The 27,726-nt window shown below is 38.0% G+C and overlaps 1 protein-coding gene across 3 annotated transcripts; it reads right to left on the reverse strand.

The window, feature by feature from the left end:
- Positions 1-176: 176 nt before the first annotated feature.
- Positions 177-27,382, reverse strand: pdzrn3a (PDZ domain containing RING finger 3a). Of its 3 annotated transcripts, none has more exons than XM_079587972.1 (10): positions 26,533-27,382; positions 23,613-23,699; positions 21,297-21,404; positions 3,175-3,431; positions 2,959-3,049; positions 2,613-2,708; positions 2,362-2,424; positions 2,217-2,270; positions 1,855-1,935; positions 177-1,705 (listed from the first exon to the last, which is right to left on the reverse strand). In XM_079587972.1, the coding sequence occupies exons 1-10, from the start codon at positions 27,244-27,246 to the stop codon at positions 218-220; spliced, it is 3,039 nt and encodes a 1,012-aa protein (XP_079444098.1). In that variant the 5' UTR covers positions 27,247-27,382; the 3' UTR covers positions 177-217. The 3 variants fall into 3 exon arrangements, with proteins under 3 accessions (XP_079444098.1, XP_079444097.1, XP_079444099.1); XM_079587971.1 differs by having other exon boundaries at positions 2,169-2,270; XM_079587973.1 differs by lacking the exon at positions 21,297-21,404 and having other exon boundaries at positions 2,169-2,270.
- Between the last annotated feature and the right edge of the window lie 344 nt (positions 27,383-27,726).

The following is a 27,726-nucleotide window of genomic DNA, read 5'->3' on the forward strand; positions in this document are numbered from 1 at the left end:
TGAATTTTTGGTGCGGCGTCAAGTATTAAGACATGAAATCTGTACTTTGTTTCCTCATCATTGTTATGTACTCCAACTGTTGCGTCACACAAATCGCTATAGATTTTCATTAAGTCCCTAAATGACCCACCTCCTGAAATGAGGCAAGATTTCCCACAAACACCCGCACACAATTTTACACAGTAAACAAGTAAAGTGTCCGAAACCAAAAAATCCCTTACACTGTAGTCACAGAAAGAAAGGAATTATAGAGTCTAGTCCCATCTGTGGACTTTGTGCCATGTGTCAGCAGCTCCTGAATGGTCATCCAGTTGTCAAATATCCTCTTGTTCCTCCTTTTCAGCATCTTTTTACGGCTAAGCTGGATAATATCAGGCTTCTCCTTGTCGTTCATTGCTCCTGTTTGTCCCTTGTTCTCCATGTGGCACTGCTTGACGAGTTCACGCCGTTGACGCTGTTCCCTGGCTAGTGCCGCATGCTGTTTGCGCTCCTCCTTGTTCCAGTATCGACCCAGCTTTAGTTCACTTGTTGCATCGTCATCTGTAGTTGCGCTGCAGCGTTCTTCCCGAATGCGCAAAGCACGCTCTTTCAGCAGCTGATCCCTGATGGGCCTTTTGGTGATGTACCTTGTTCCATCGCCACGGATCTTCACTCTCCACCCCATCTTGGGCCTGGGTTTAGTCGGAGTGGTTTCTGGGTTCTTGCACAGGCTGGCCAAGCTGACTTGACTCTGGACGTACTCCACAGCCGACCTCTGCTGGATAAGTTGCATGTAGCTTTGGTAATGTTGAGCATGTGCTGGGATGTAGGTGTTCTTGTATGAAGAATGGTGTAAGGAAGTCTTCCTTGGGTTCCCTTTCTTACTTTGCTTTCTTTCCCCCTGATTTGTGACCTCTGGATCTCCAGGTAAACTCTTGGTGGGGCTGATCTCCTGAATAGGAGAGAGTTGATGTTTGGAGCAAGCTGTTGTTGAGTTGCGTCTATGCATGGGAGAACCTTTACTCTTGTCTCCAGGAACCACCCTTTGGGAGTCAGGAGAATCTGACTCCAGAGCAGGATGTAAGCTCCAACAGCTCTCTCCAGTGTTGTAAGCACTAGTAGAGCCTTCGTAGTCAACCTGGTTATTAATGAGGTCTTGATGGACTTTAGTATTTATTTGCTCAGTTAAATGCTTGGTGCAGCAATTTTTGGCTTGCCGATCATCACCTTCAGTCTGAAGCCTGTGTGCTCGTATGATATTCAGGCACTCCAGCTCAATGTTCAGCAACTCCTCATTAAGCATCTGAACCTCCTGATCATCACAGTCTACACTAAGCCTCTTTCCATATAGTGTGTTGTCATGCTCCAGAAATCCCTGAAGACCACTACCATTGACCAGGCATTTCAGTTCAAGCTGTTTCTGGAAACGTTCACATGCCATTCCAGGAATGCCAAGGAAGTTTCCACTGTCTCCATTGTCAACTAAAAGGAAGGAGTCATTGCTTAAGTGCATGTCCCCACTTTCAAAAGTGCCTTGACTATACGTCTTGTGGTTTTCTGGGAGAGTGTCACAAAGGGAATTCTGGTCATCTCCTAAGATGTCCTGCTCCGAGCTTTCATCATTACGAGTGCTTTCATCAGTGCGGCCAACGCCACTGTCTTTCTCGTGATGGTTGGACTGTAAGGTTGCCGTATCAGTAGTGCCTCCATCTTCTTCATGTGTGCTCTGTTAAAAGTGAGTGGGAAGATGTTTAAATGGCTTGCAAATCACTGTAGTGATGTTAGCACCTTTAATTGGATCAAGGAAGCTATTTACTGTTTACATGACCCTTAATAACTTATCTGCTGCAGTATATTTGCCGTGCACTCCCTGACCTTGTTATGCTGTTGCTCCAGCATGCCCATGTGCAAGTCATCTGCCAAGTTGTTTCTATCCTTCTCCAACCAGCCAACATCCTGAAACCCAAACCAAAAATGCAATGTCATTCTTTTACTTGGGGGTCTCCAAACCTTCTCCTGGAGGGCCACCTTCCTCCAGAGTTTTAGTCCAGTTGGTTCAGGTGTGTTTAAATTGGGTTGGAGCTAAACCTTGCAGAAAGGTCATCCTAGAGGAGCAGGATTGGAAACCCCTGACATAAATCAAATTAAATTTACCAAGATCATCTGCAAGTTCACAACAGTTTGCAGACCTGACTTTCTAGTCGAGCCACTAGGAGGGTCACATTCTTACTCTCCACCTTGGTCAGAAGTGTCACTGCCTCCTCGTGGTTTTGGATCTCCACTCCATTGATCTTCAACATGTGAAAAGCAAAACCGATTTTATGTTTTAGTCAAAGTATTCCAAAAAAAAAAAAAAAAAAAAAGATATGGAATAAAGTCTACCTGGATAATCTGGTCTCCTTCCTGTACTCTGCCATCCTTTGCTGCAATTCCTTCTGGGTTAATCTAAGCATGGTAAGAAGAGTGTGTTTAGCCTTAACATTTGATCTGTAAAACACTGGAATACCTAAAGCTGCACTGAGAAAGTCTGGTAAATATATACTGTATACTAAATCAGAGGTGTAATTGGACATTGCAGGCAAAAATTGCCTGATAAATTGCTGTCCTGAGAAATTCCCACTTAAGAAACCTACCTCACTAATATAAATGGCAGTCGTCTCATCATCAGTCTTGTAACATAACTTCAGGCCAAGCTTATCCTTAGTAGTTTTCCTCTGCAGATCCACTTCCTATGAAAACACAGATTCTTTATTTGGATGACAAAGATTTACCATTTTAATTATTGGTAACATAAAACATAAGCCAAAGCATTTCTGAGAGTTTATAGTGCTTGCTGCTCTTACATACGGTAGATGATTCATTTGCATAGTAAAACCATGTGAAATTAAAGAGGTCTTGGGAAAATATTAGAAAGTATATGAAATCAAAATTAAAATGACCTCATATCTCTAGTGAATACAGTCTATAGCAACACAATACCTCATATTCCAGTCCTCTACTCTCAATGTCTTTCTGTACACCATCGTGTAAGTCTGTGGAGTAAGGGGAGTCACGTCTTGCCATTTGGCACCTTCAGTATAATGAAAAATTAACATTAACCGAAGCCTCGTTCACAGCAAATCTGACAATCTCGAGTTTTGCTGTTATGATAAAACTGGTCAAAGAAATGCTTGACAAATGCTGACTAGCACTTACTGTGAGGGTGAATGGAAACTGTCCAGCACAGCCATACACAGTGGTGCCGGAGGTGACGGTAACTTAGCCATAGTCTCTATATGTTTCAGTGTAACATTGGTCTGAGTACTGTTGTCCACTCCTTGGGCTGGTTCATGAGTATTGAGAGTCTTGTGTGCCGCCTTGCGCAGTACCTCGACCTCAATGGGGTCTTTGGCTGCTTGGAAGGCCTCCACTGCTTGGTCATGGGTCGTGACAGAGAGGCTCCTTCCATTTACCTAAGAAAAAAAAGGGGAAGTTTAAATGAAAAAAGGTGAGGTGTGAAATTTTTTTGGGGGGAATAATAATGTATATTACAGGATGCTCTTTGTAACCTTGGTAGGTAGTGTTGGGAATAATGCATTACTAAGCAAGTAATTTGAAAAAGCAAAGGATAAAAAAAAAAATGTCTTTCTGTAATTTAATAACAATTACTTCTGATGAAATTGCAGTACATACTGTATAGACTATAGAACAATTAAACCAATTTAACATCAAAATGTAATGTCTAAAGTTAAAATGTATGTGCTAATGTAACCTCCCTTTAAATACAAGAAATACAATACAAGAATAATTTATGAATGAATTAAAAGCGCAGTTTCATGTCTGTCTTTGTATTGTTCAACTGGTCGAGGTTGATATGGGATTTTGAAAGTAATTAGTAATACGTAATTTAATACTTGGAGAGTAATTAGTACAGTAATCTGATTACACTGTCGAAGATGTAATTAATTACTTTTTTTTTTGGAGGAACTTACCCAACACTGTTGGCAGGTCAAGTCCACATTAGCTTTTACTTATAATAGTGTTTTTTGGAACCTTATTAGCGATACTGTTACTTATTTTGTGGGTCAGTCAGTGTCTGTGTAAATAAATTGAACTCAAAGCATATCCGTATGAGTTTTCCCTGGGATTCGAACCCATGACCTTTGGCATTGCTTGTGCCACACTCCACTAGTTTAGCTACTGTACAAACGCAGACTTTGAATTCAGATCTGCTTTTGCAAGGTTTACTTCATATTATTCTACAAGCTGACATGTTCATAACGTAAGGAACAAAAGAATTCTGTATATTTCTGACACGCATACTGAGCATTTCATTATATTGTAGAGAATACACTTAAAATATAACTTTAAACTCTTTTAATCTTATGCACTCCACTTGTATGCTTTGTCATCCCAACTTGACCATATATACTGAACTTGAGTGCCATGTGTGGCTGTACATTAACCTTAAAACCAGATGTGAGGTCAAAATACAAAAACCTGTCTGACTCGATCTATGTTTTGATAATAGTGCTGAATCCAATCCGGACATTGTCTGATATGATTGTCTCAGCTTTTTGTTCAAAATGTTGCTTTATTAAACTTACAAGTGTTGATAAAAAAAATATGAATCTATATTTTGATATATAGCATGTTAAGATATTCAACCAACAAAATATTCCTGGGGCCATGACATTTTTGTGAAAATTGCTTTAAAAAAAACAGTGGAGGGGAAAGTTAAGTACAGAAAAGGTATATTTCAAGTATAAAACTTAATACCTAAATAGGAACATAGTAGTATACTTAAAGTGCAAAAAATATATATAAATATTCAACTATAAGTATGATGTTCACTTAAAAGAAAACTTACAAGTATACTTGTAGTATACAAGTAGTTTACTGAGAGTATACTTCAAAGTGTACTTCCACACACTAAAAAATGTGTTACAAGTAGTTAACAAGTAAACTATCATTATACCTATAAGTTCACTTGTGTAGTTGTATCCACTTAATGTATCCTTTTATACACTAAGAAGTGGGCCAATTTACTCCCTAGTAGTATTGAAATAGTACACTTACAAGTATACTTTAGTACATTGGTGTTAGTATACTTACTACATAAAGTATACTTACAAATATACTTGAGCTTTTAAGTATACTTAATAAAATGAACTTGAGGTGTATGGTACAGAAAGACAAAGTAAGTATAATGCTGTCCATTCAACTCAATTAATTCATTTGATAGCCATATAAATATTTATTTTTCAATTATTAAACTAGCTGACTGGAATGAGAAAATCATATAGAATCTATAAGACACCACAAGGTTGTTAGAAATGTGAAGAACCTGCAAGACACAAGTTAATGATTTGGTGGCCAAGAACGAAAGACTCAGGATAAATGTTGTATATGAAACACTGACTTCTTGACCTAAACCAGTTCATTTGGCTAAACATTGCAAAGTCAGTCCTGAATGTGCAAGGGCAATACACCGAGATATTTATGTCCGGAAGCCCAGTTTTAACATTATCACACAGTTAGTGAGATTTCATTCATTGATTGAAGTCCAACAGGGTGTGTAAAAGCTTTTGAATCACACAAGGAAATGGCTATGTGCCAGATAGCTAATGGGAGAGAACTTCATTTATCAAAGCGCTGTAAGTCTCGAATCTCAAAGCTAATGTCCTCAGGGACCTCGACTCAATCTGCTGTCTGTTCTGGAATCTTGCAGTGGCAATAACACACATGGGAACTTTGTCAGTGTGCCCATTCATGTGTGAGCTGACAAACTACTTTAAATTCACTCACTCACACGGTTTCTCTTATGCCTTTTGGCACACGGGGCAGAAAAGTCACTGAATATACTTGAGGTTAATTCAACGAGACACCCTTTGCCTGGCTATAGCGACTTTTAAAGTTGCGGTAAAGCACATTCTGTTTGTAGAGTTGCAGTTTGATAACCGATGAACCTGTTATTAATGAATTAATCAAACTCAAACTTTATTTCCAACATTTTATTGAAAAGCATTACATTCTGTATCTTGTCCGATTCACAATGTTTAAATTGAGGGGCTATAAACCCCCCCAAAAAAATTGTACGCAATTGTGTGCATAAAAGAATATACCGGTAAGCATAACAGGTTTATTTTTGTTATAAATTTAATCGATTGGAGCTGCAGCCCTAGAACATTAAAAATGTATAGATGGAAAAACTAAAATATGTTAACATCAGATTTGCAACTGGTATTGCTAGCGAATTTCACAAATAATTACTAGGAAATGCATTAAAATAAATGTGACATTTTGAAGTAGAAACGCACTCCAACCCGGACAGCAACATGTGTGGACAGCACTATGCGTCTGTCTGGAAATGATCTTTGTTTTACTTACACAATTTTTACAGTGTACAACACAACAGACATTACAGTTCCGAAATTACTTACCATATAAAAATGATTCATAAAGTATTCAAATCTATTTTACAACCTGTTAATGTTGGCATCTGTCTAGTTTCTGCAAAGTGATGCACCGAAATATAATAGAGTTTGATTGGCTGCACTGACTGTGATATGAAGTTAATAAGCCTAATTATTTTGTCATCATAACTATGATACAAATTTTAGTTTTTATTATTATTTGCATTTAGCATTTGGGGTAACACTTTACTTAAAGCCTTTACATATATAATACATTACAAAACTACTTTTAATGCATTAATTATACCATGTAATGCACCTTTTAATGCATTGTATGGTCTCATGAATAATTAATCGTAACCACAGTTATAATACGTGATAATACTTATGCTGCGTCTTTTTAAATAAGCATAATGCATTAACACACGACAAACAACACATTTTAGACATAACAAGGAATCTGGAAATACTATAATGCATTATAACGTACATTATGAATACCTTCATAATGCATTATACATAAAGGCTTTAAGTAAAGTGTTACTGCATTTGCCCCCCCTTGCGCTCTGCCTTTTCCTAAAGAGTATAGTTCACACTTCCAGACATATAGGAGGTCAACTGGAGGTTAAATTACAGTGGAAGCTAATTACACAGGGATTGTGGGAATTTTACCGTTCTATAACAAACCAAACCACATAAACAAACAAATAAACACACAGCCTTTAAGTATTTTGACAGGACCTCAAACATTTCTCGCTCTTCTTCAGTTGAGTGTGACCCACTCGTGACCCTGTCAAATGTACACAGTCTCCAAAACACATTCCTTCCTTCGGCAGAATAACCTTTCGCAACCTTTTTAGCATGCAAACAACCGGCGTAACATCAGAGGCATTTGAAATTTGCTCATTCAATCAAATAGTAATTAATGCAATAAAAATGACTGACATTTCTTAATTCATTTAAATGTAATCAGACATCCAGAGTATGTTAATGAAGAATAAACAAACCAAACGCTTTTTTCTTCTTCTTCTTCTTTTTTTACCTGACATGTGCCTTGTAGTTGTTTGTAGTGCTCGTCTGACCGCTGTATAGTACAGAGACTGCACCCCATGGTGGAAACACATCAGCAAATAGTTCACCGGCTCAAAAACGTGATCATGAGAAAGTATCTACAGAGACTGAAGCTTACAGACACAACAACAACAGCAGCGTGAGTGTGTGTTTGTGTCTGTAAACCACACGCATGTGAGAGCTTGTTCCCTCCTCCCATTCAGTGCAACCGTCTCCGTCTCTCTCTCTCTCTCTCTCTCTCTCTCTCTCTCTCTCATTAAAGGAGAGTGTTGTCTATATCCTCAACTATGTTGTTTTTATCATCATAAAAATAATCCAACCCTGTAATCAACAATTCACTACATTACCAAAGATGATAATAACCACGTTCCTCAGGTTTCGTAATGTGTGGAAACAAGTCGTGAAAATGTTTTGTTGCAGGCCAATTAAAAAGCTCTCTTCTCCAATTACTGGCACGAGCATGTCGATAGGAAAGTTCTTGCAATAAAATGAGCAGCTCCTGTAATGTCAGCAAGCTCAACAGCGGTACAAGCACAACCGGAGGCTGTTGCCATTTGTTTTTCCTCCAAATGTTCAGCCTGTGGGCTCCAGTCTGTGATGTAATCTGGCATGTCACAGACAGGCTAAAGGTTACTGAGGAACACCATGTGTTCATTGTTTCGGACCATATTACTGCAGAAATTAACAGGAGTTAAATGGTTTATTATATTATGAATAAAAGTTTATTTTATCTTTCACATATAAGAGTTCAAAACAACTGTAAATTCAAAATCTTGTCTTTTGAAACAAAGCTGTAAAGATGACAGTAAGATTCATTTTTGTCTAAAGAAAGTAATACTTTTGTACATTTAATTATGGAAGCTGGTTAATAGCTGGTAAAAGAAATATTAAAATAGGTAATTGTGACTTTTTAATTTCACCATTTTTTTTTCTCTCGCAATTGCGAAATTAAATGACGCAATTGGCAATTCTAACTTTTTTCTCAGGATTGCATGATATTGCGAGTTTGTATCACGCAATTCTGAGAAAAAAGTCAGAATTGCGAAAAAATAAAGTCGCAAGTGCAAGAAAAAAGTCAGAATTCGGAGATAAAAAGTTTAAATTATCGCAATTGTTTTATTCCATGGCGGAAATAAGCTTCCGTATTTTAATTGATCAAAAGTGACAATACATTTATAATGTTACAAAAGGTTTCAAATAAATGCTGTTCTTCTGTATTCATCAAAGAATAAAAAACAAAATTTCATGGTTTCCACAAAAATATGTTTTCAACATTGATATTAATAATAAATGTTTCTTGAGGATCAAAACATCATATTAGAGTGATTTCTGAAGGATCATGTGACACTGAAGATTGGAGTCGTGATGCAAAAAATTAGCTTTGAATCACAGGAACAAATAAAAATTGAAGGGGTCCTATAATGCCCTTTTCACAAGATGTCCCCAGAGTGTGTATGTGAAGATTTAGCTAAATTTTTATAGCATGTTAAAATTGTCACTTTTTGAGGGTTGTCCCTTTAAATGCAAATGAGCTGCTGCTACGGCACAGAGGGCGGAGCTTCAAGATGCAGATCTATGCAATAATGCAGCTCCGATTACCTCACACAGACACGCACTGAACATTTATAAAAGTTTTGGGACGGCAAATATTTAAAATTGGAATTTCTCTGAAATAAAAATCTTTGGAGACTTTTTGGAATATTGTATGTACACAACTGCAGGAATTATATCACACTGTGCAAGTGATTTTTTTATATTTTATTACAAAATTCTTACATATTGTACCTTTAAGGGACTGCGACCAGACACATGGCGTTCTCGAGGGAAAGAAAACATAACATCCAGCCCCTTCCAGATCAGTGACTCCATACAGCATGTTTGATATGCATGTAAACACTGAGGAAGCACATGGTAAAAGCAGCGGTAAAGGGTCGAAAGTCCCTTTACACTATTGTACTGATACTCAGATATCATTAAGCTGTTCCTTGGGGTCCATATAATCCCCTCACATGGTTCAGTGCTCCATCAGGCTAATGAAAATCTCTGCTCGAGGTTGTGTATCACTGAGCTGCAGTGTCTTCCGCAGTGCATACAGCCAACCTAAAGCTGAAGTGTGGCATTTAATGTGCACTTTCCTCAACCAATAGCGTCAGTCATTATTTCTGCAATTACGTCTGCTAATGCAAGTGGTGCAGAAATTAAAAATCCCACTTATAATTTAGTTGCAGGAACCTCCAGTGTGGAATCCATTTAAAACATTTGTCATGAAACTCACAGCAATGGCTGGTAATTGAACTGATTCATTACAGAAATAGAGAGCTTTTTCTGTTCTGTGCTTTGTAGAGATCCATAACGTCTTTGGACAGCTGTGTCTGTGTGCTGTAGTTTAGTGCGGTCATATATCTTCGATTTCTGCCTGTAAACTGAGGAGAGATGATTCAGTTTGTGGAAGAACACAGTGTCAGGACTGAGTCACCTTTCGTGACTGTGCAGAGAGAAGCTGCGTCTCTTTTGAACATCTTAGGAAAACCGTGACTCACACACTGACTGTCAGATAAACTGTTCTGTTCTGCTATTCTAATCCATCTGGATGTTTATATAAAAGTGTACCAAAGCCTGTTGTGGTATCTGTTCGAAATGATTAAGTAATAAAGCACACGAGACCGGAGTAGCGAACTTCATCCGCTTTGTTGACGTTCTAGGCCGTGAGGTCACGACTGTCCTCGTGCAGCAGCACTTGCTGGTAAGCATTAGTCAGGTCGAGTAGTTCATCCATGTGTGGCAATGCTTTATTTGGCTCTCTGAGGTCAGCGCACATCCTAATTTTACCTGACTTTTTCGCATTAAAGGCCCGTGCACACTGAGTCCGAAATTCACATCCGAAATTTTCGCACGTTAAAAAATAAATTCGACCTCACGTTGTCAATCACACTTACACACATTTGAATGGTGTTTTGACGATTCAGAGCCACCGAATGACGGATACGAAAAAATGCATGCAAAATTTTCTGACTAAGTGCGCAAGGACCTTAACAACGATTGGTGACACCCATGCAGAGGCGTGGACTGCGTTCTATCACCCCAGCTGCTGGCAAGCGCTTCAATCCCTCTGACACGAACAGAGAGTGGCAGATGCACAAGTACAGTAGTAGTAGTAGTAGTAGTGTATTTGTGCATCAGTGGAAGTTCAGATCAAGTCATTATCAATTCAAATTTGCTTGAACTATTTAAGTCTCATTTTGGTTATTATTATTCATGAATGCCTATGTTTATTGAACACTGGTGTCTGCTACTGGCCATTTTACACAAACAATATAACTCAAGGCTGTACTATAGTCACCAGTAGCGTTACAGTATTTCATGGCGCAAGCAACGCCATATGTTTTATTCCCAGGTAATGCATGAACAAATAAATGTACACCTTGAATATGTAAATCTAAACACATTAAGTAACTGATTTCACCGTGTCTTTTTACTCTTAACTAGAGCTGGACGATTAATTGTTAAAAAACTGAGATCTCGATTCAAACATTAATGCGATCTCATTCCTAAATGACAATGGTTCGTCGGCGTCTATTAAATCTTTGACAAAAACGCGGAACTGATCCAGAGAGAGCGGTTGTCATGTACAGTACAGGTATGAAACTAACAGTCTTTGCAACCACACACAGTTTCGTTATTTCTGTGTTACAAATATTCATATTATCACAGAAGTACTGGGATAAAAGTTTTTAGTTCGGATAGAAACACTGATGTCTACAGTAGCGATCAAAATATAGCAAATCAACTTTTCAAAGTAACTTGGTCAAATAACAATTGTATTAATTACATCTTTACACCAACAGGTAGCGACAAGTGACTTAATGTATGTCATTGAATCATTCATTCAAGAGATTTGTTTACTTGTTTCATTACTGAATGAATCAGTGTTCTTGAAGTATTTATGAGTCATTGAATCATTCATTCAAAACAATTTTTTTTAATCATTCAAAACAGTTCAACTGTTCAAAAACATTTTAAAGGGGTTGTCGGATGCAAATTTCACTTTTACATGCATATAAATGTGTCTTTGCAGTGTGTGGACACAACCTATTGCAGTTGCTCATTATCATTTAAAGAGACATGTACCGAAATGGGTCGCTGTGAACAGAGCTGTTTTTGAGGAGGTAAATAGGATGTTGTTTTACACAACCATAGAGGAATTTTAACCAAAGTGTGTTACAAACTTTACATGAAGACCCCAAAGAATCAAACCAACTTGTGGAAAATGGGCATCCGATGATCCCTTTAAATAGACTGCAGCAATTTACGTTTTGTCAGAACCTCAAGTAAATTACATGTTATTTTGTTTAGTTGTCTGTTTAGAATCGTGATCTCAGTTTGAAACTGATTCTCAATTGAACCTGAATCGTGCAACTCTACACTTAACTGTGGTAAAATCATTGTAACACTTTGCTTTTATCCTAATGAATCATGATTCAAACAGTGACTGTTATTGCTTGCAAAGGAGCCGCACTCTCCACCATCACTTTCTCCCTCACCACCATAAGATACTTTCTCGTCACATCAACACAATTTTTTATAATTACACAGTCGCACCACACTCAGCATTTCCACAGAAGACAAGCCAGTAAACCTGTTTTCAACATCTTGACATGAAAGCACTTGCCACACCGACACCTTGTTGTGCACATTTAGGACAACTTGTACAATAACAACCACAAATAAACCCATCAAACTTCTGGGGGCAGGAGTCGAGCGGCTTTTACGTGTGGTATGCTAATGCTACATAGCTTCCTTGCAGAATTAAGCATGAATATTTTTGGAAATGAAACACAGAGCTTATGAAATAAAACAACAACAACTGTTCAAACACAGACAGCTGACCCTTTTTACAAACCCAACAGACGCCAAAACAAACTGAGGTGTTATAACATTCTGCTCTTTGCATTTGTCTGTCTGCATTATCACAGCAACATTTCAAATGCTAATTCTACTTCTGTTAAAGGGAAATAATATCACCAGCAAATGAAAAGCAGCAGTTTGGGATGCAAAAGAAAAGGAATATATATATATATATATAACCTCACTGAATATTTTCCATTAAAGGGATGATTCAAAATTAAAAATTTTGGGTGATTGGTCCAAGTTTATTTTACAATTTTATATTCTCCAAATACAAACATATACATACAAATCACTGCAGTTTCCACAATAAAAGAGCTCAAAGACAAGCTAAAATGTTTGTGGCTCAGGAGATTCACATCGCCCTCAGTTTTGGGTCGTAAATTATGAATTTTCATTCCTTTAAATGTACATCTAACACATGCACAGCCAGAGTGTGTATTATGCTCTAGTCAGCATTTATTAACACTGCTGAATTCAGATAATACTGTAGTTAAACAGGTCTGGTCTGTTTTCGGGCTATTTATATAAGATGACCTTACAAGCTGTAAGAAGGAAAAGAGGTGCTGCATGTTTTTATCAAGCCATTTACTAAGCTTTATTACTTAAAATGGCTTGCAGAGAAGCTCAGTAATGGTTTGCTTTGCAAAGATGTGCCTTTCCGTTCAGTGCTCCTATAAAAAATAGCACACATTCACAGAATTCAAAAGAAGGAACTTCCTTTCAGGTTTGCCACGGTTTTCAGGCGGAATTGGGCTACTTTTAAACAGTTTAAAAAACACGGGTTGTGTTTTCCCCCCCGCAGGTTGAAGGATTGACCTATTATATTTGACTGAAATGCTTGTATTGAAATATGTTATATTCTACCAATGATAAAACTGTGCTAGATGTTAAGTTTTGCCAAAGGAGGGCCACTGGTATGGAGCCTTTGAGCTGTGTTTATGATCACTATGATACAGTAGTTTTCAATTTGCATATCAGTGACTGTAAAATATGTATTTTAGGTATGGGAATGGCATATTTTGAGTTTTGATATTTAGGATATGATCATTGGGCTACTTTTGATGGGTCATGATGGTTTTGTTACGCAGACCTGGCAACCCTGCTTCCTTTGAGACTAATCGCACTTTCAAGTTTTAAAATGGGCAGAAGGGAACAACGGGAGTAAACAATTGTTCAAAAGAGCTGTTCAACCTCCTTTCCACAGGAGAACAGAGGATGCCAAGAAAAGCTGACGTGAACTTAAGACCAGAATCATATTTCACAGGTGGTGAATGCAGAGAACATTTGGGCCACTCGAACCTGTAAATGGATGATCTATACAGGGGTCATTCACAACTCTTCATACTTCTATTTATCCAAAGAAAACTGATTTATTACAGTCACCTTTCAGAATGCACTCAAAGCGTGTGTTACTATTCATATGAGGAAAACTGCAAAACCGTGAACATCTCTTCTTATAGACCAGGATCAGCTGAATTGTGTCATATATATATATTTTTTTTTTTCATTTTAAGATCAATCAGTGACACCTTACTGACACACTTGAACTGTTGTATCCTTGGCAACATTCTTTATAAAGCAAAGACTAAATGACTTAAAATAGGATTATATGATTAAAGCAATGCCTTAATATACTTGAGTAGTCCAAGCAGAAGCAAGGCAGGCATGTGACATTTGAACTCATGCACAAACACACACACACTAATGCAAATTAATGGCTGGCTGCCCAATACACTACAGTATGAAGCTTTTTATTCAAACTCTCTCTGAGAAGCACAAGCAGTCAAATCTGTGGAGCTTCTCTGTGCCAGACTTTTCAAAGTGAGCTTGCCAAGCCCACAGTTCTGGCCCTATAAACGCCTGTCTAAAATAACCATCATACCATCACATTTTTTAGTATCTAGGTATAAAGTTTTGCAGTGGTTATGTTTAACATTATGTGAATCATCCAAATGTACTTTATACACATACAGAACAATAATCTAGGGCAATGTTTCTCAAAGTATTGGGTTAAGACATTTGAATAAAATGCAATTATTTCCGTTCGTATACAGTTCACAAAAGTGTGCTGTGATTTTCTTGAAAATTCTTAATTGTCATTAATTACTAATATCATCCATAGCTCCCGCCAACTATTATTACTGCTATTATTAATAAAAAAAAAACATTTGTCACTTTGTTAGGTTTGTGAAAGAATAATAGTAAATATAGCATATTAAATGGTCTTGAAATTGTGGGTCTTAGATGAACACAAAAGGCCCAAGAAAGGTTAAGAACCTCAAATTAGAGAATTCACTCCGGCATTAAATGTGTCCGGTGACATAAGATTATCTCTTACACATGACAGAACAAAACAACGCATGCATATTTTGATGATGAATAACCAAAGGAATGTTAATACATCTGCATGGCAGACATTTATTGGATCACGTGAATGCTGATCTCGCTGGTTTTGTTTATGTTTGTTTTGAGATTACCATACCACGCACATTAATCATCTTGTGTCAATTCTGATCTTCATTCCATCTGAATGTTTTATGACGTAGGTAAACAGTCAATACACATCTGGTCTTAAGCGTTTATGACAGAAAAAACAATTCACCACGTGACTGTGTTCATGATCTGTTACCTTCATTACACCACAGCTAAAAACATAATTCTACTTTCACTTGAGATGTGAATATTTCCTATGCAGATATCAGAATGCTAAAATCATCAAATATTAGCATAAAATTTCCTTGATAATAGTGTACTCATTACCATCCAAGGACTCTGCAAAAATACAATACAATATAAATTATATTTTGAATCTGCATCTATAGAGACTCTTCCAATCGATTTCATTCATTTGCACTCTGCCAACATCTAATCGTTGCGCAAGGTACCACCAAAAATGCTACCATAACCAATCAGAACATGTACTTTAAAAAAATCTTGTTTGTGTGTATGGTTAATTAAGTAAGTTTTATAGTAATAGTCAGGTCACACAATTCAGACTCTAAAGTACCAAACTTCTAGATTTTGATCACAGTCTAAATGCTTATGATAAAGGGTTAGTTCACCCAAAAATGAAAATAATGTCATTAATGACTCACCCTCATGTCGTTCTAAGCCCGTAAGACCTCCGTTCATCTTCGGAACACAGTTTAAGATATTTTAGATTTAGTCCGACAATGTTGGACCAAAATACAATGCTGAATAAAGTCTTATTTTGTGTTATTTTTGGACCAAAAAGTATTTTCGATGCTTCAAAAACTTCTAACTAACCCACTGATGTCACATGGACTACTGTGATGATGTTTTTATTACCTTTCTGGACATGGACAGTATACCGTATATACATTTTCAATGGAGGGACAGAAAGCTCTCGGACTAAATCTAAAATATCTTAAACTGTGTTCCGAAGATGAACGGAGGTCTGAGCGACATGAGGGTGAGTCATTAATGACATTATTTTCATTTTTGGGTGAACTAACCCTTTAAAGTCAGCATGAAATTGAAGTTGCGATTGACGTTTCTTCCCTATTAGGGGCTTTTGCACTGGGTAGTTATATACATTCAGTTATAGGAACTAGTCACCATGAGTGAACTAAATTCTCCCCCAGGGCCATTTTCCTGGTTGCATTCACACCGCCACTAGGAACTCTGAAGTGACGAAAACCATCACTTACGTCCTGCCGATCTGATTGTTTTGAGGGACTTTTATTTTGACGGCGCTGCGAACGGCAGAGCCTGAGCACACAGCGCTCCCCATAGACATGTATAGAAAGGCTAGATGGCTCAAGGCGGAGTCAGCTGTGTCGTCACTTGGCGGCCATCTTAGGTCAGGAGACTGCGCTGCTGCTCCCTGCTGCTGTGGACGGAAGGTGAGTGACATACGCCAACTAAAATGCTCGTAACTTGCTGAATTCTTGACGGATTTACAAACGGTTTGGTTTATTACAAACCTTATTAACGTGGCTATGATTTGTGCTGATGCCGATGTTTAATAAACTCCGTGGCTATAATTTTTCACAAGTATGCAGTTAAATAGCCGCATCCCTGACGTTTATGACACACCAAGCCGTTTGAAAATCGGTTGAAAATTTAGCAAAATATAGTTATTTTAGCACTACATGCACAATAGACTTTAATGTTATAACTGGACGAGCGGTCCTGTCCTAAGATGGCCGCCGTGTGACGTCGTCGGGTCCCATTGGCTCTCAGCGCCGGTAAGCCATCTAGCCTTTCTATACATGTCTATGGCGCTCCCATTCTCTGCTTTCATTCGTTTACGATCTGTCTAACAGAGTCATGCCTAATACGTTATTCGATAGAACTGCTAAACAAAGAAAGTAAACAGTATACAAAAATCGAGAAGTGCCTTGACTTCAGCGTCGGTCCTTCTAACGCTGTTTTCCATGTCCGTGGAGTAAATATATAGGCTGTAATCTGAGTGTTTACACAGAATTTTAAAATTAGCGCGTCCTGCCGTTTCACACGCGTTCAGCCAATCAACGTACAATTGCGTCACTGGTTTTTCCTATTGTGCTGGGTTAGACCCTATCCTGAAGTAGGAGCGAATTTAGTCGATTTTAACTCAAATCATTCCTAGTTCTGTTCCTATGTGAAGCTGTACATGTCCACACATTCCTCAATTTAATCTAGTTTCACACACACTTACCTATAATTACAGTAGCATTTGAATATGAAGAACATTTCACAATCATCATGACTTCATTAGAAACGGCTACTATGGTGTGTCCATACTTTGAATTGTTCTGCCATAAAACATCACAGATAATACAGTATTCTGTAATTACGATCTTAGATCACAACCATCAGATACATGATACTTACTCAGTATCATCAACAAGCATACTGACGGAAATGTTAATTCACACATTTTTATTTAAAAATATACACTCATATGAAATAACTGCAGCTTAATATGTAGCATACTGTCTATACAACAGCACAGCTTTCATTCCTAAGGCCAAACACCGTTTGCATTACCTTCGTTCACTGAGCTTCCGTTCGGCACAGTGACCATTGTCAGAGCCCTGTTTCCTCATTCCTCTAATCTTTCCATGATCCTTTCTGATGTTTTCCCCTGTACCTTTAATCTAATTCACCACGTGTTGCGATTATTCTAAGCAGCATTTGGAGATCTGAAGTCGAGAAAGGCGGTGTCAGGGTTTAACTCGCATAAACACGGCACACCGAGATCAAAGAATTCGCTCTCAACACTGTTTCTCAAATGATATAGACCTTAAAATAAAGCGCACAGGTCATAAACGAACATTAGACAATCGCATAAAAAGGACAGTCTCCTTTTGGTACGACAGGCTTTCTCTGATGGATCATGAGTTTTCTGACAACATACAGGCACATGAGGGATTTCTTGAAAATCTCTTTCACATTTTCAAGTCTGTCAAGTTCAAAGACAAGCCGGAGAATGACTATTTTCTTCAGAGAAAAAGATCAAACATCAAGTTCTAGAAATAATTTCCCTCCAAACATATTTCCTATTTCTTCCAAACCCCGTCCGATCCAGATCGCCTCCTTCTAACCTAGATTTCCTGTAGGATGCAACAGACCCCCTAACGTGAGATGCGAGTTCAAAGCACCTTTCATAAACACTGAAGGCTAAAATATCATTGCTGTCCTGCTGACCGCTGACCTCCCAAGCTGGTGGTCTTAACCTCAGAATTGTCTCACCGCAATGGAGTATCAGTGGAGGAATGCTTTCGTAACCCCAAAACCTGATGGAGGAGTATAACGTGCTTGCCGCTGTCCTGCCCGTGCATATTAACTCAGGAGAAAAACATTCAAATAGTTTGTTTGTCCAGATTTACAGGACGTCACAAACACCTGGGCATGTCTTTAGGGACATCCAAGAAAGCCTTATGTTAATCCATCCACAAACACATCTAACTGTCATTGCAGCAAGCAGATTTTCCTGCTATACCACACATCTAAAAACAAAGAAACAATTGTTAATCTGGGCTCAACAAAAAAGCCATATTAGGCCAACGCTACATTTTCGGAATATACATGCATTTTTTTACGATTAAGAAACTTCTAAATTCACATAACTGCACATGCGTGAAATCTCAAAAAAGCTCACTGAGATGATACAGATGGAAAATCTGTAAATAAAGTTATCGCGCAATTCTTCTAACAGGATAATTTTATTTAGCAAAATATCTCACCATTCACTGATGCGTCCAGGTCGCACTCAGTCACCATATGTTTGGTCTAAAACGCAACTGCTCTCCTGTATTGCCGCAGGACAGCAAATGTGAGTACATTTTCTGTCATCTTTGCAGGACTGTGATAAGTAAGTAAGTAAAATTTATTTATAAAGCACTTTTCACAGATAAAATCACAAAGTGCTGTACAATAGAATAGATAAAACAAATAATATAAAATATACAAATGTAAAATTAAAGTGACACTAGTGAAAACCCATCAACCAAAAGCCTTCATAAACAAACATGTTTTCAGATCCTTTTTAAAAGAGACAACAGAGTCTGCCAGACGCATGGACAAGGGCAGGGCGTTCCACAGTCTGGGAGCAACAGACTGAAAAGACAGATCCCCTCGGGTCTTTTAACGAGTCTGATATGAAGAAGAGTGTGCAAATTAACATATTTTAGCAACAGTGTAAAAGTGAATAGCACATAACAGGCACAATACCGGTAAACATGAATATCTATTGGTACAACATGGATCACATGACTAAACTTTCGTCCTCGTTTTCAAATACCTCTGGCTTCACAGTCAACACTACAACGCGAAAACAGCGGTTTTTAAAATTTATCCGCTTTGGAGAGCGTTTTCCAAAAGCTACGTTTACGGTTACTTAAAACGCCATCTCAGTGTGGACGGAAGGCCAAAGCGGAGAGAAAAATATACGTTTTCAAACGAAACCGTATTATTGTGGACATGGCCTAAGCCTTTAGGCCTGCATGGGACACACTAGACGATTCTCAAATCTTAATCGATTTAAAAACGGTGGCAGACCACAGACATAAGGGCAGTTTCAACCCATTTTTAGCATTATAATCCTCTGAATGCACACACTAGAAGATTTGTCCGGACCGCGAGACCACAGACCACCTGTCGATTGCAGTAACATTTCCACAGTCAGCGATATCTCACGGAGACTCACGAGATCAAACGTGACTCGAAAAAAGAAAAACAAATAGAGGCTGATCGACGTCGTCAGTTGTTTTCTCCTGGCATGAGTTTTGATCTATGGAAAGAAAAATAAAGGAGATAAAATAATATGGGCGATCTTCTTTCTAAATACTCATTGGCTATTGCAGGTATCATGTCAGAGGCAGGCCGATCAGGAGATGGGAATAACAAACATGTTTGATATTTACGATTTGGGATTATGCGGGCTCCGACGCGATGGGAGCAGTTAAATAATTGTAATAACAACGCACAATTGAGCATTTTTTGGGGATCAAAAGTCGGTAGCGAGAAGCCTAGAATCGGGCCACACCCCCTAGATCGTTGGGGGTTGCAAATCTTCAAGTGTGTGGCCTGCCTTAGTTTCTTTGTTTCATTGTGAGGTGTTGTGTTTATGGGACTTTTCCAGCGATCTCCTGTGTGTTAGTTAGTAAAAATAAAGACTGTTCCTGTTTATTCTTCGTTGTGCGCTCATTTAAGCCACGGTAGCTTTACATTTGCCATGTATGCCATCATTTTCAGTCAAAAGGTCTTTGTGAATATATGGCTGAAAATGATACATTTGTGTAAAATGATCACATAAAATAATAAATCTAAATAGAATTTGTATGTTAGAGAAAATGTTGGCAGGGAAAGCAGAAATCTCAAGCTGATTTTTTTGGTCGAGCTCTGCTAATATAGCCATGCATACACAGTGCCGATTGAGTTAGTCTAATATTCATTATGTTTATGACTAATAAGAAAAAGCACCGTAAAAGTAGTCTATTTGACTTTGTGAGCTATATTCCAAGCATTCAATGCACCGTACAATAGCTTTGTATTATTTATGGAAAATCCAATCTCGCGACTTCAGAAAACCTCCAATACAGCATTGAAGTAACATCAATTGTTTTTATTATTATAATTTCTCTTTTTGTATGTCATGAAAAACACATCATACAGATTTGAAACGACATATCAGAACCAACTGTACCTTCTCAGTTTATAAAGGGGAGCCCTGAGACCACCACAAAAGCTCCATGGCTGACATCTTCTTTGAAACGAGCAGTTGTATCATGCATTCTTTGGGGAACCACTCTGGTGTGATGCACAGATTTCAAAAGGCTCTGCTGCCATTGTTATGTTCATCACGTCAGACAGACAGCAAAGAGCCCACATGAGACAAAGTGAGTCAAGAAAGAAATCATCATGCTCTGCTCTGCTTGTATAAGAGGCCACTCGATAAAAACGTGGGTTTTTTCTTAGACATTCAATGACGAGATGAGGTTTTGTTTGCTCTTTTGTTGATATTTACAAGCTACTAAATCTTGATGTTGTGTTGTCATTGTTACGTGCCCTTATAGACAACGTTCTCTTTTGTTAGATGAAACATTTTGTTCCTGTTAGATGTGAAAAACTGAAACAGTACTGCTGGATGAACAGACTAACACCCTTTTTAAAGGAATCTGCCCAGTGTGAAATCAACCTACAATGGCGCCAACATTGTTAGTCTGACTAGATCTGACAAATCTAACAGACAGACTGTGAAAACATTGGCACCAGTTGAGGAGCTCAGACTAGCGGTATGATGTCTATCTACTTTGGCTTTCATCTGTCTAGTGGTTGTCTTGGTGACCCTTTTGAGTTTGATTGCATCCAGCACGTTGGCCTTCATCCTGTCCAAGAAAAATCTTCACAAACTGTGCAAATGACCTGCGCTATTTGCAATTTGAAAATACATTTTGCCCACATAAAATCAACTCATCCCCATCACTGACAAACCTCAATGATCCTGTCATGAACATGCAGTCCGGCCTTGTCAGCTGCTCCGTTTTCCACTATCTTGGATATATAGATCCCATCACTGACATCTTCATGCTCCTCTGGTTCCTTAGATAGAAGCAAATGTTGAAAATTAGACAAGCTAAAGGGGTACTTCACCGCTGGCAAAATGGGCTTTCAATAAAACAGTAGAAAGTCGAAAACATTTTTAAAATCTGTGTTACCTGACTAGAGAAAAAAGAGAAAAAAAGTATGTTGTCTTCCCTTTTGCCAAATAGAAAAACTTCAACACCCATAATGCATTGAGCATGTTGCCGTCCAAGGCCACTCCCACCAGTCTGCTATGGATATGCTTGACCAGAGTCAAAACCCCCTTGCTTTAGTAGGAAACGCTTCTTAGCAAACTTTGTCATAGTGGTGTTGACTTGTATTGTTCCTGGGTGCAAGAATTCAAAGCGTGAGTTATTTTTGGTTCAGTGAAGGATCCAGAGCGTTGTAGGCAGCAGCTAAAGGCAGCAAAGAATCGTAAATACGGAGAATGGCAACGGAAAATCTGTATCTGTTTGTATTCAACATTTCGAACTGGATGACCACGCACACAGTGTTTTAGGCCGAACAGAGGGGAAAAACAAAGAGAATGCCATTCTGTCAGTTACGTCACGTACAGGTAAGAAAGCTGTTGCCATAGTGTTCCATTTTTACCATGATTCTGTTTAAATAGTAGACATAGAACGATGTCTTTTCAGAGATCCTACCCTTCCAATAACTGTTCTGTTAATAACCCTCTTCCGATCCGACAATCCGTGGGCGGATATACAAAAATGTATTGAAGTATAATCTGTAGTTTTAACGAAAGCCTTGGAGCTGTCAAAAGTTTTGGTAATGAAAGATGAGTTTTAAGGGATACAATTATTGACTACAGTGAGACTTTAAGTATTTGTTTCAATAGCTCAATAGAAATCAATGTATTGTAGATATTCTTTCCTTACGACTGTCACCAACAGTTGCAGGAAACACGATGAAGATGAAGATCAGGTATAACGTCTTTAATAAGCCACTCAGAAGGTAATACAAAACAAGATAAACAAACGTAAACGTGACCGGACAAAGTATGTGTGTTTGGTGTTGGTCTTTATAGAGGAACTGATGGAACTGGTGGCAGACAGGAGTGGTGATTGTGGACTGTGCACATGTGGTGACCAGAGAGGATTATGGTATGTCTAAACTATTAATGGTAAAAAAACAACAACTGCCAATTACTTTTAGATCAATAGCTAACAATTAAAAAACAATAGCTATTTTTACATTTCTCGAAACTACATTCAATTGACATGAATTGTGGTTCATTCATTTAATATATCAATACTCAGTTACTGTCATTAAAGAAGTTTGAAAACAATTACAGCAGAAATAACATAAATAAAGGGGAGGCTTCAAATATTGGCCTTCGAAACAAAACAAAGCAAAAAAAGTATTTTAATTAGTATGTCGATTTTTTTTTCCAACGACATTTAACAGTTACTCAACAGAAGACTTTAATTAGTCCAACAAAATGTTCAAGGACTTTTCTGTTTTTATCTTGTACACCCCTTCATGTTGTTTGGCTCCGTAAATTAGAGAATTCTGGGAATTAAATTAAAACGCAAAAGGCGTTCAATTAAATTCTGAATGGTGCATGAGCCTGACTCAAGGGCACGCTTCTCTATGCATAAATGTATGTACAGCAAGGATAAACTTGCATGAAAAACAGGTTAACTGTGGCTGTCCGTTAGGAGTGAACAGGTGGTAAACAGCCTGTGGTGAATCTCCACTAGATTAGAGAAGAGAATGTGATGTGAGTGAAAGCCAAACCCACAGCTTGCTCTCTCCTCTCCACTTGGACACAATCTATGTGAGAATTTAATGGCTCCCACGCTCGCATTTCACACAGTGTACTCGAGAGAAATGTGTGGAGCTCAAATAGTGCAATCTGCAATTATCTTTTTTTACATGTGACTTAGTTGCTGATTTTGTTTTTCCTTTCTTACAATGCAGGGGTTGGTTGAGTTAAAAGACGAATTTTACACTTTATATGCATTTCATAGCATTATCTTTCAATTTCTGTCATTATATATATATATATATATATATATATATATATATTATTTTTATTTTTTTTAGCTTGACAGCTCCTTTTGCCCATTCATTTTCATTGTATGGAAATAAGCAACTTGAACATTTCCTAAATATCTGCTTTTATGTTCCACGGACGGAATAAAGAAAATGATGATTAAAAACTATATTATACAAGGTTCTTTGCAAAGTAAGCTTACACACCTCACACAATCTTCCTCCGATGATACTGAATCCAAGAGATCCTGATGTCCTGTGTAGGGTGACTTTAAGGCTCCTCGTATCCTCTCCCTGGGATAGGACAGAAAGAGAGAAACGGAAAAGAAGACATATTTCAGACGCTGCAACAGACTGCTATACAGCAGGTTTCAACACAGCTTCACTGACCACACTAACCATCTCCCCCCCTAAGAAGCGGGGCTCTCTCCATTAGTTACCCAATGAAACGGCAAAGCCACACGAGATTCAGGGTATTTTCATATATCAAGCAGCGAAGACAGATCACACCCTCAGAGACACCTGACAAAATCACAGTACAGGTACTATAAATGTCTAAAGATAATTGATGAATATGTGGCCAGGTGTATATCACACTCGTGACACAGTGAAGTATGCAGAAGAAATTACAGAAGAATGAAATCACACTTATTTCCTTCAGATCAGGGCGAAAATACAAGTATCTGGTCGTTTTTTTGGATGGTAGGAGATTTGTTTTAGCGGCAGGTGTGGAAAAGGGTTTATTTTGTACCCTATTTTTTTTTTTTATTGCAGCAATATTTTGTTAAGTAGATGGAAAAAACAGTAAAGTTAAATCCATATTTACTGTTTTATGACGGACATTAAAAAGTCTCAGCAGCTGGGTTTGATCATCTGTCATGAAGCAGATGTCCCCGAGAGAAAATCAAGGCAAGGCCTGTGACTTTTCAAGAATGACAGACTTCAGATAGCCTTAAAATATCTGAACTTAAGTGAGTTGTCTTTCAAACATCCCTATAGCAGTGACGTCCTCTGCTAAAACAGCCGCTGCGGGCGGAAATCTGTCACAATGAGTGAGACAAGCATCATGAGCTCTTGATTAGAGTCTGACTCAACCACAGCGAGCCGAGAGAACAAGAACGGACTCTTTTGTTAACGTATTATGTGCCTGAAGTCCACAAGACATGCCTCCTGTCAATTAAATTAGACTTATGTCTTAAGTTGGTTGGTTTCACAGACTATCCACTCAGAATGCCAACTCAGATTGCTTGCATAAGATGAGAGACACTATAATTATGCATCTGAATAATACAGAATGAAGACGTTCGAGTTTTGTTTCTTTTGTTCAGATCTAGATCATTCAAGTGTGAATGCTTTAAACTGACATGAAAACGAATTGACAATGCTGGCTTGGTGGCAGTGAAGTGTTTTTAGTGAAGGGAGAGGCTTCCAGAAGAGTCTTCAGTAGAATCTTACTGTATACATTGCACTGTAAATAATGTTTGTAATGTAAAAATACAGAAAAAACAGATCACATCACATGAGATTATATTTCATATATCAATTATTTAGCTTTTTCTCATTTATTCTATCAATAATGTACATTAGGGTGTTTTGTGTTGCATTTATGTTGTTTATTGCATTATTTTAGTGTTGTGTGTTATAATAGTCTTTAGTCTTTCTATGACCCTGTAAATGTCTATAGAATATTGGTTATGGTTTATGGACAGGCTACTGAAGATGAACTGATTCAACATGTGCCTTTCTATTGTACCATTGATTTAATTATGTTGGTGGTTATTAGTATATATAGTATATATATTATTAGTATATTTTAAGGTAAAAAGTAGATTTTGGCATGCTAATGCTAACTTCAGAAAAATGTTTGGTTATACAGGGCAGGCCCCAATATGTCATCCCATCATCTAAAACATCTTCATATTTTTGTTGTAGCTCTTGAGGCAAGTGTTAATATTATACAATATATTAAAGGAATAGTTCACCCAAAAATGAAAATTATCCCATAATTTACTCACCCTCAAGCCATCCTAGGTGTATATGACTATCTTCTTTCAGAAGGAAACAGTCAGAGTTATATTAAAAAATATCCTGCTCTTCCAAGCTTTATAAAGGGAGTGAATGGTAATTTGGATTTTGAAGCCCAAAAAAGTCCATCCATACATTGTAAAAGTATAGTTCACAAATGCCTTCTGAAGCTTCAGTGATGGGTTTTTGTAAGACGAATATCCATATATATATATATATATATATATATATATATATATATATATATATATATATATATATATATATATATATGATTGTAGTTTAGAAAGTTTTAAATATATTTTTTTTTTTTAATCTTTTATTTTTATTTTTTTTACAAAAACCCATCACTTCACTTCAGAAGGCCTTTACTAACCCACTGGAGATGTATGGGTTAATTTATGATGGATGGATGCACTTTTTGGAGATTCAAAAACTCAATTCAATGCCATTACAAAGCTGGCAAGTTAAATAACTCCGATTGTGTTTGGCTGAAAGAAAAAAGTCATATGCACATGGCTTGAAGTTGAGTAAATTATGGGATCATTTTCATTTTGTGGTCAACTAACCCTTTAACTGCACTTTCTATCCGCCATTTAGATAGTTTGGAAATACTTGTAGTAGGCCTGTGTTTACATTTGTTTTCTGAAATGATATGAAAGCCATTAACTATAATAGCCTACATGTTGTAAATCCAAAGATGGCTTTTTGTTTTAGATAATATTCCATATTTCAAAAGAAATACACTTTTCTTTTCAAAAATGAAACATTAATAGCCTAGGCCTTGTCATCATTTTCCAGTTATTTATCTGCACTTTTGAGGGGTTCCATGGCCTCGCTGTCAAAATGTTCACATCATGTTATAACAATATATGTGTTATAATCCATTTAATTTAGTTTCATAGGACTTGTTTTTAAGATTAGCCTAGTTTCATCTTGATCCGTAATTAAATTCAAAGCGAAAATGTAATAAACTTCACAGCAGGTTTCCACTTTGATTTGACTTACAACTTTTAAAGTTGAGTAAAGTTCAAGATTTAGATGTCTGTTTTTCTTACAGTGTCGTTCACTCCATTCACACCATATCACGATATAGGCTAACCTTATCAAGAGGCAACAGGCATCTGTTCGACAGCGAGTCAATCCTGCTCTTGTACTCGGTGATTTTCTTCTGAAATGTGAGCGCTGTGATGTGCAGCTCGCAGTGGAGTGCAGAGAGTTTGGACAGGAGAGACCTCTCTCTTTTACTGAAGCTCAGGGACTGACTCTTCAGCTCTTCCTCCAGATTAAGCGCTTTGGTTTGGAGGAGACAGCTGTGTTTCTTAAGTGCTTGGAGACAGCTGTGGTCCTCCGACTTCTCCTTGAGGCTCAGCACCAGTCCACATCCACCCTTACAGACCTCCACCGCCCTGTGCTCGCATCTCTCCCGCATGTGTGAAGCCACATCCTTCAGGATGAGCACCGCGTCGCATCCTTCATTCCTGCATCTGACCGGAGAGAAGTCGCACATCTCCGCGTGCTCTGGAAGATGCTGGAGCTTCATCACCCGGTTGCAGCCTCGTTTACGGTGGTCGCATTTGACGTCCAGCTTGAGAATGAGGTTTTTTAGGGGCAGGACGTGGTTCAGCTCTTTAGTGGTGATTTTTTGGCACAGGACAGGGCAGCTGCTGACTTTGGAGAGCCACTGTAGAGCGCACGCGGCGCAGAAGACATGTCCGCACGGAGTGCTGAGAGGATCCTCTAAAACTTTCCCACACAGTTTACAGATTAAGTCCGGGTCCACGGGACCCTCAAAACGGTCTAAATCAAAGCCCATAATATTGACGTGACGTACGGGAACGACTCTGAAAGAAGGAAAGAGCTGTCTTCGCAGTTCCCACGCTGATGAAATGAGAGAATAAACTACGAGTTTCACTCAGGACTAGAGGCGCGAGCTACCGTAAACACTCAACAAGCAGAGCAGTGCGCGCGTGTGCGCGTGCATGAGTGCTCGAGTAAATACAGAAGTGTTGTTTAGCAAATCAGATCAGTGATGCCGATTCATATTTTTGTGATTACTATGATACATTAACCTGAAATATAAATCTTTTAAAATGTGTCTATACTGTCACGTCTGATAAATTAAATGTGTCCTTGCTGAATATTTTCTTGAAACAAAATCTCTCAAGAAGTCTTTTATGCTCACCAAGTCTCCATTTATCTTACCACAATTATCTAATTTGATCTTTTTACAATAACTTTTACTCTACTAAACATTAACGTGTCCACAAATCCCTCATTAACAAATAGAGACAAC

Source organism: Phoxinus phoxinus, assembly GCF_949152265.1.
Source record: "Phoxinus phoxinus genome assembly, chromosome: 18".
Lineage (NCBI taxonomy): Eukaryota > Metazoa > Chordata > Actinopteri > Cypriniformes > Leuciscidae > Phoxinus > Phoxinus phoxinus.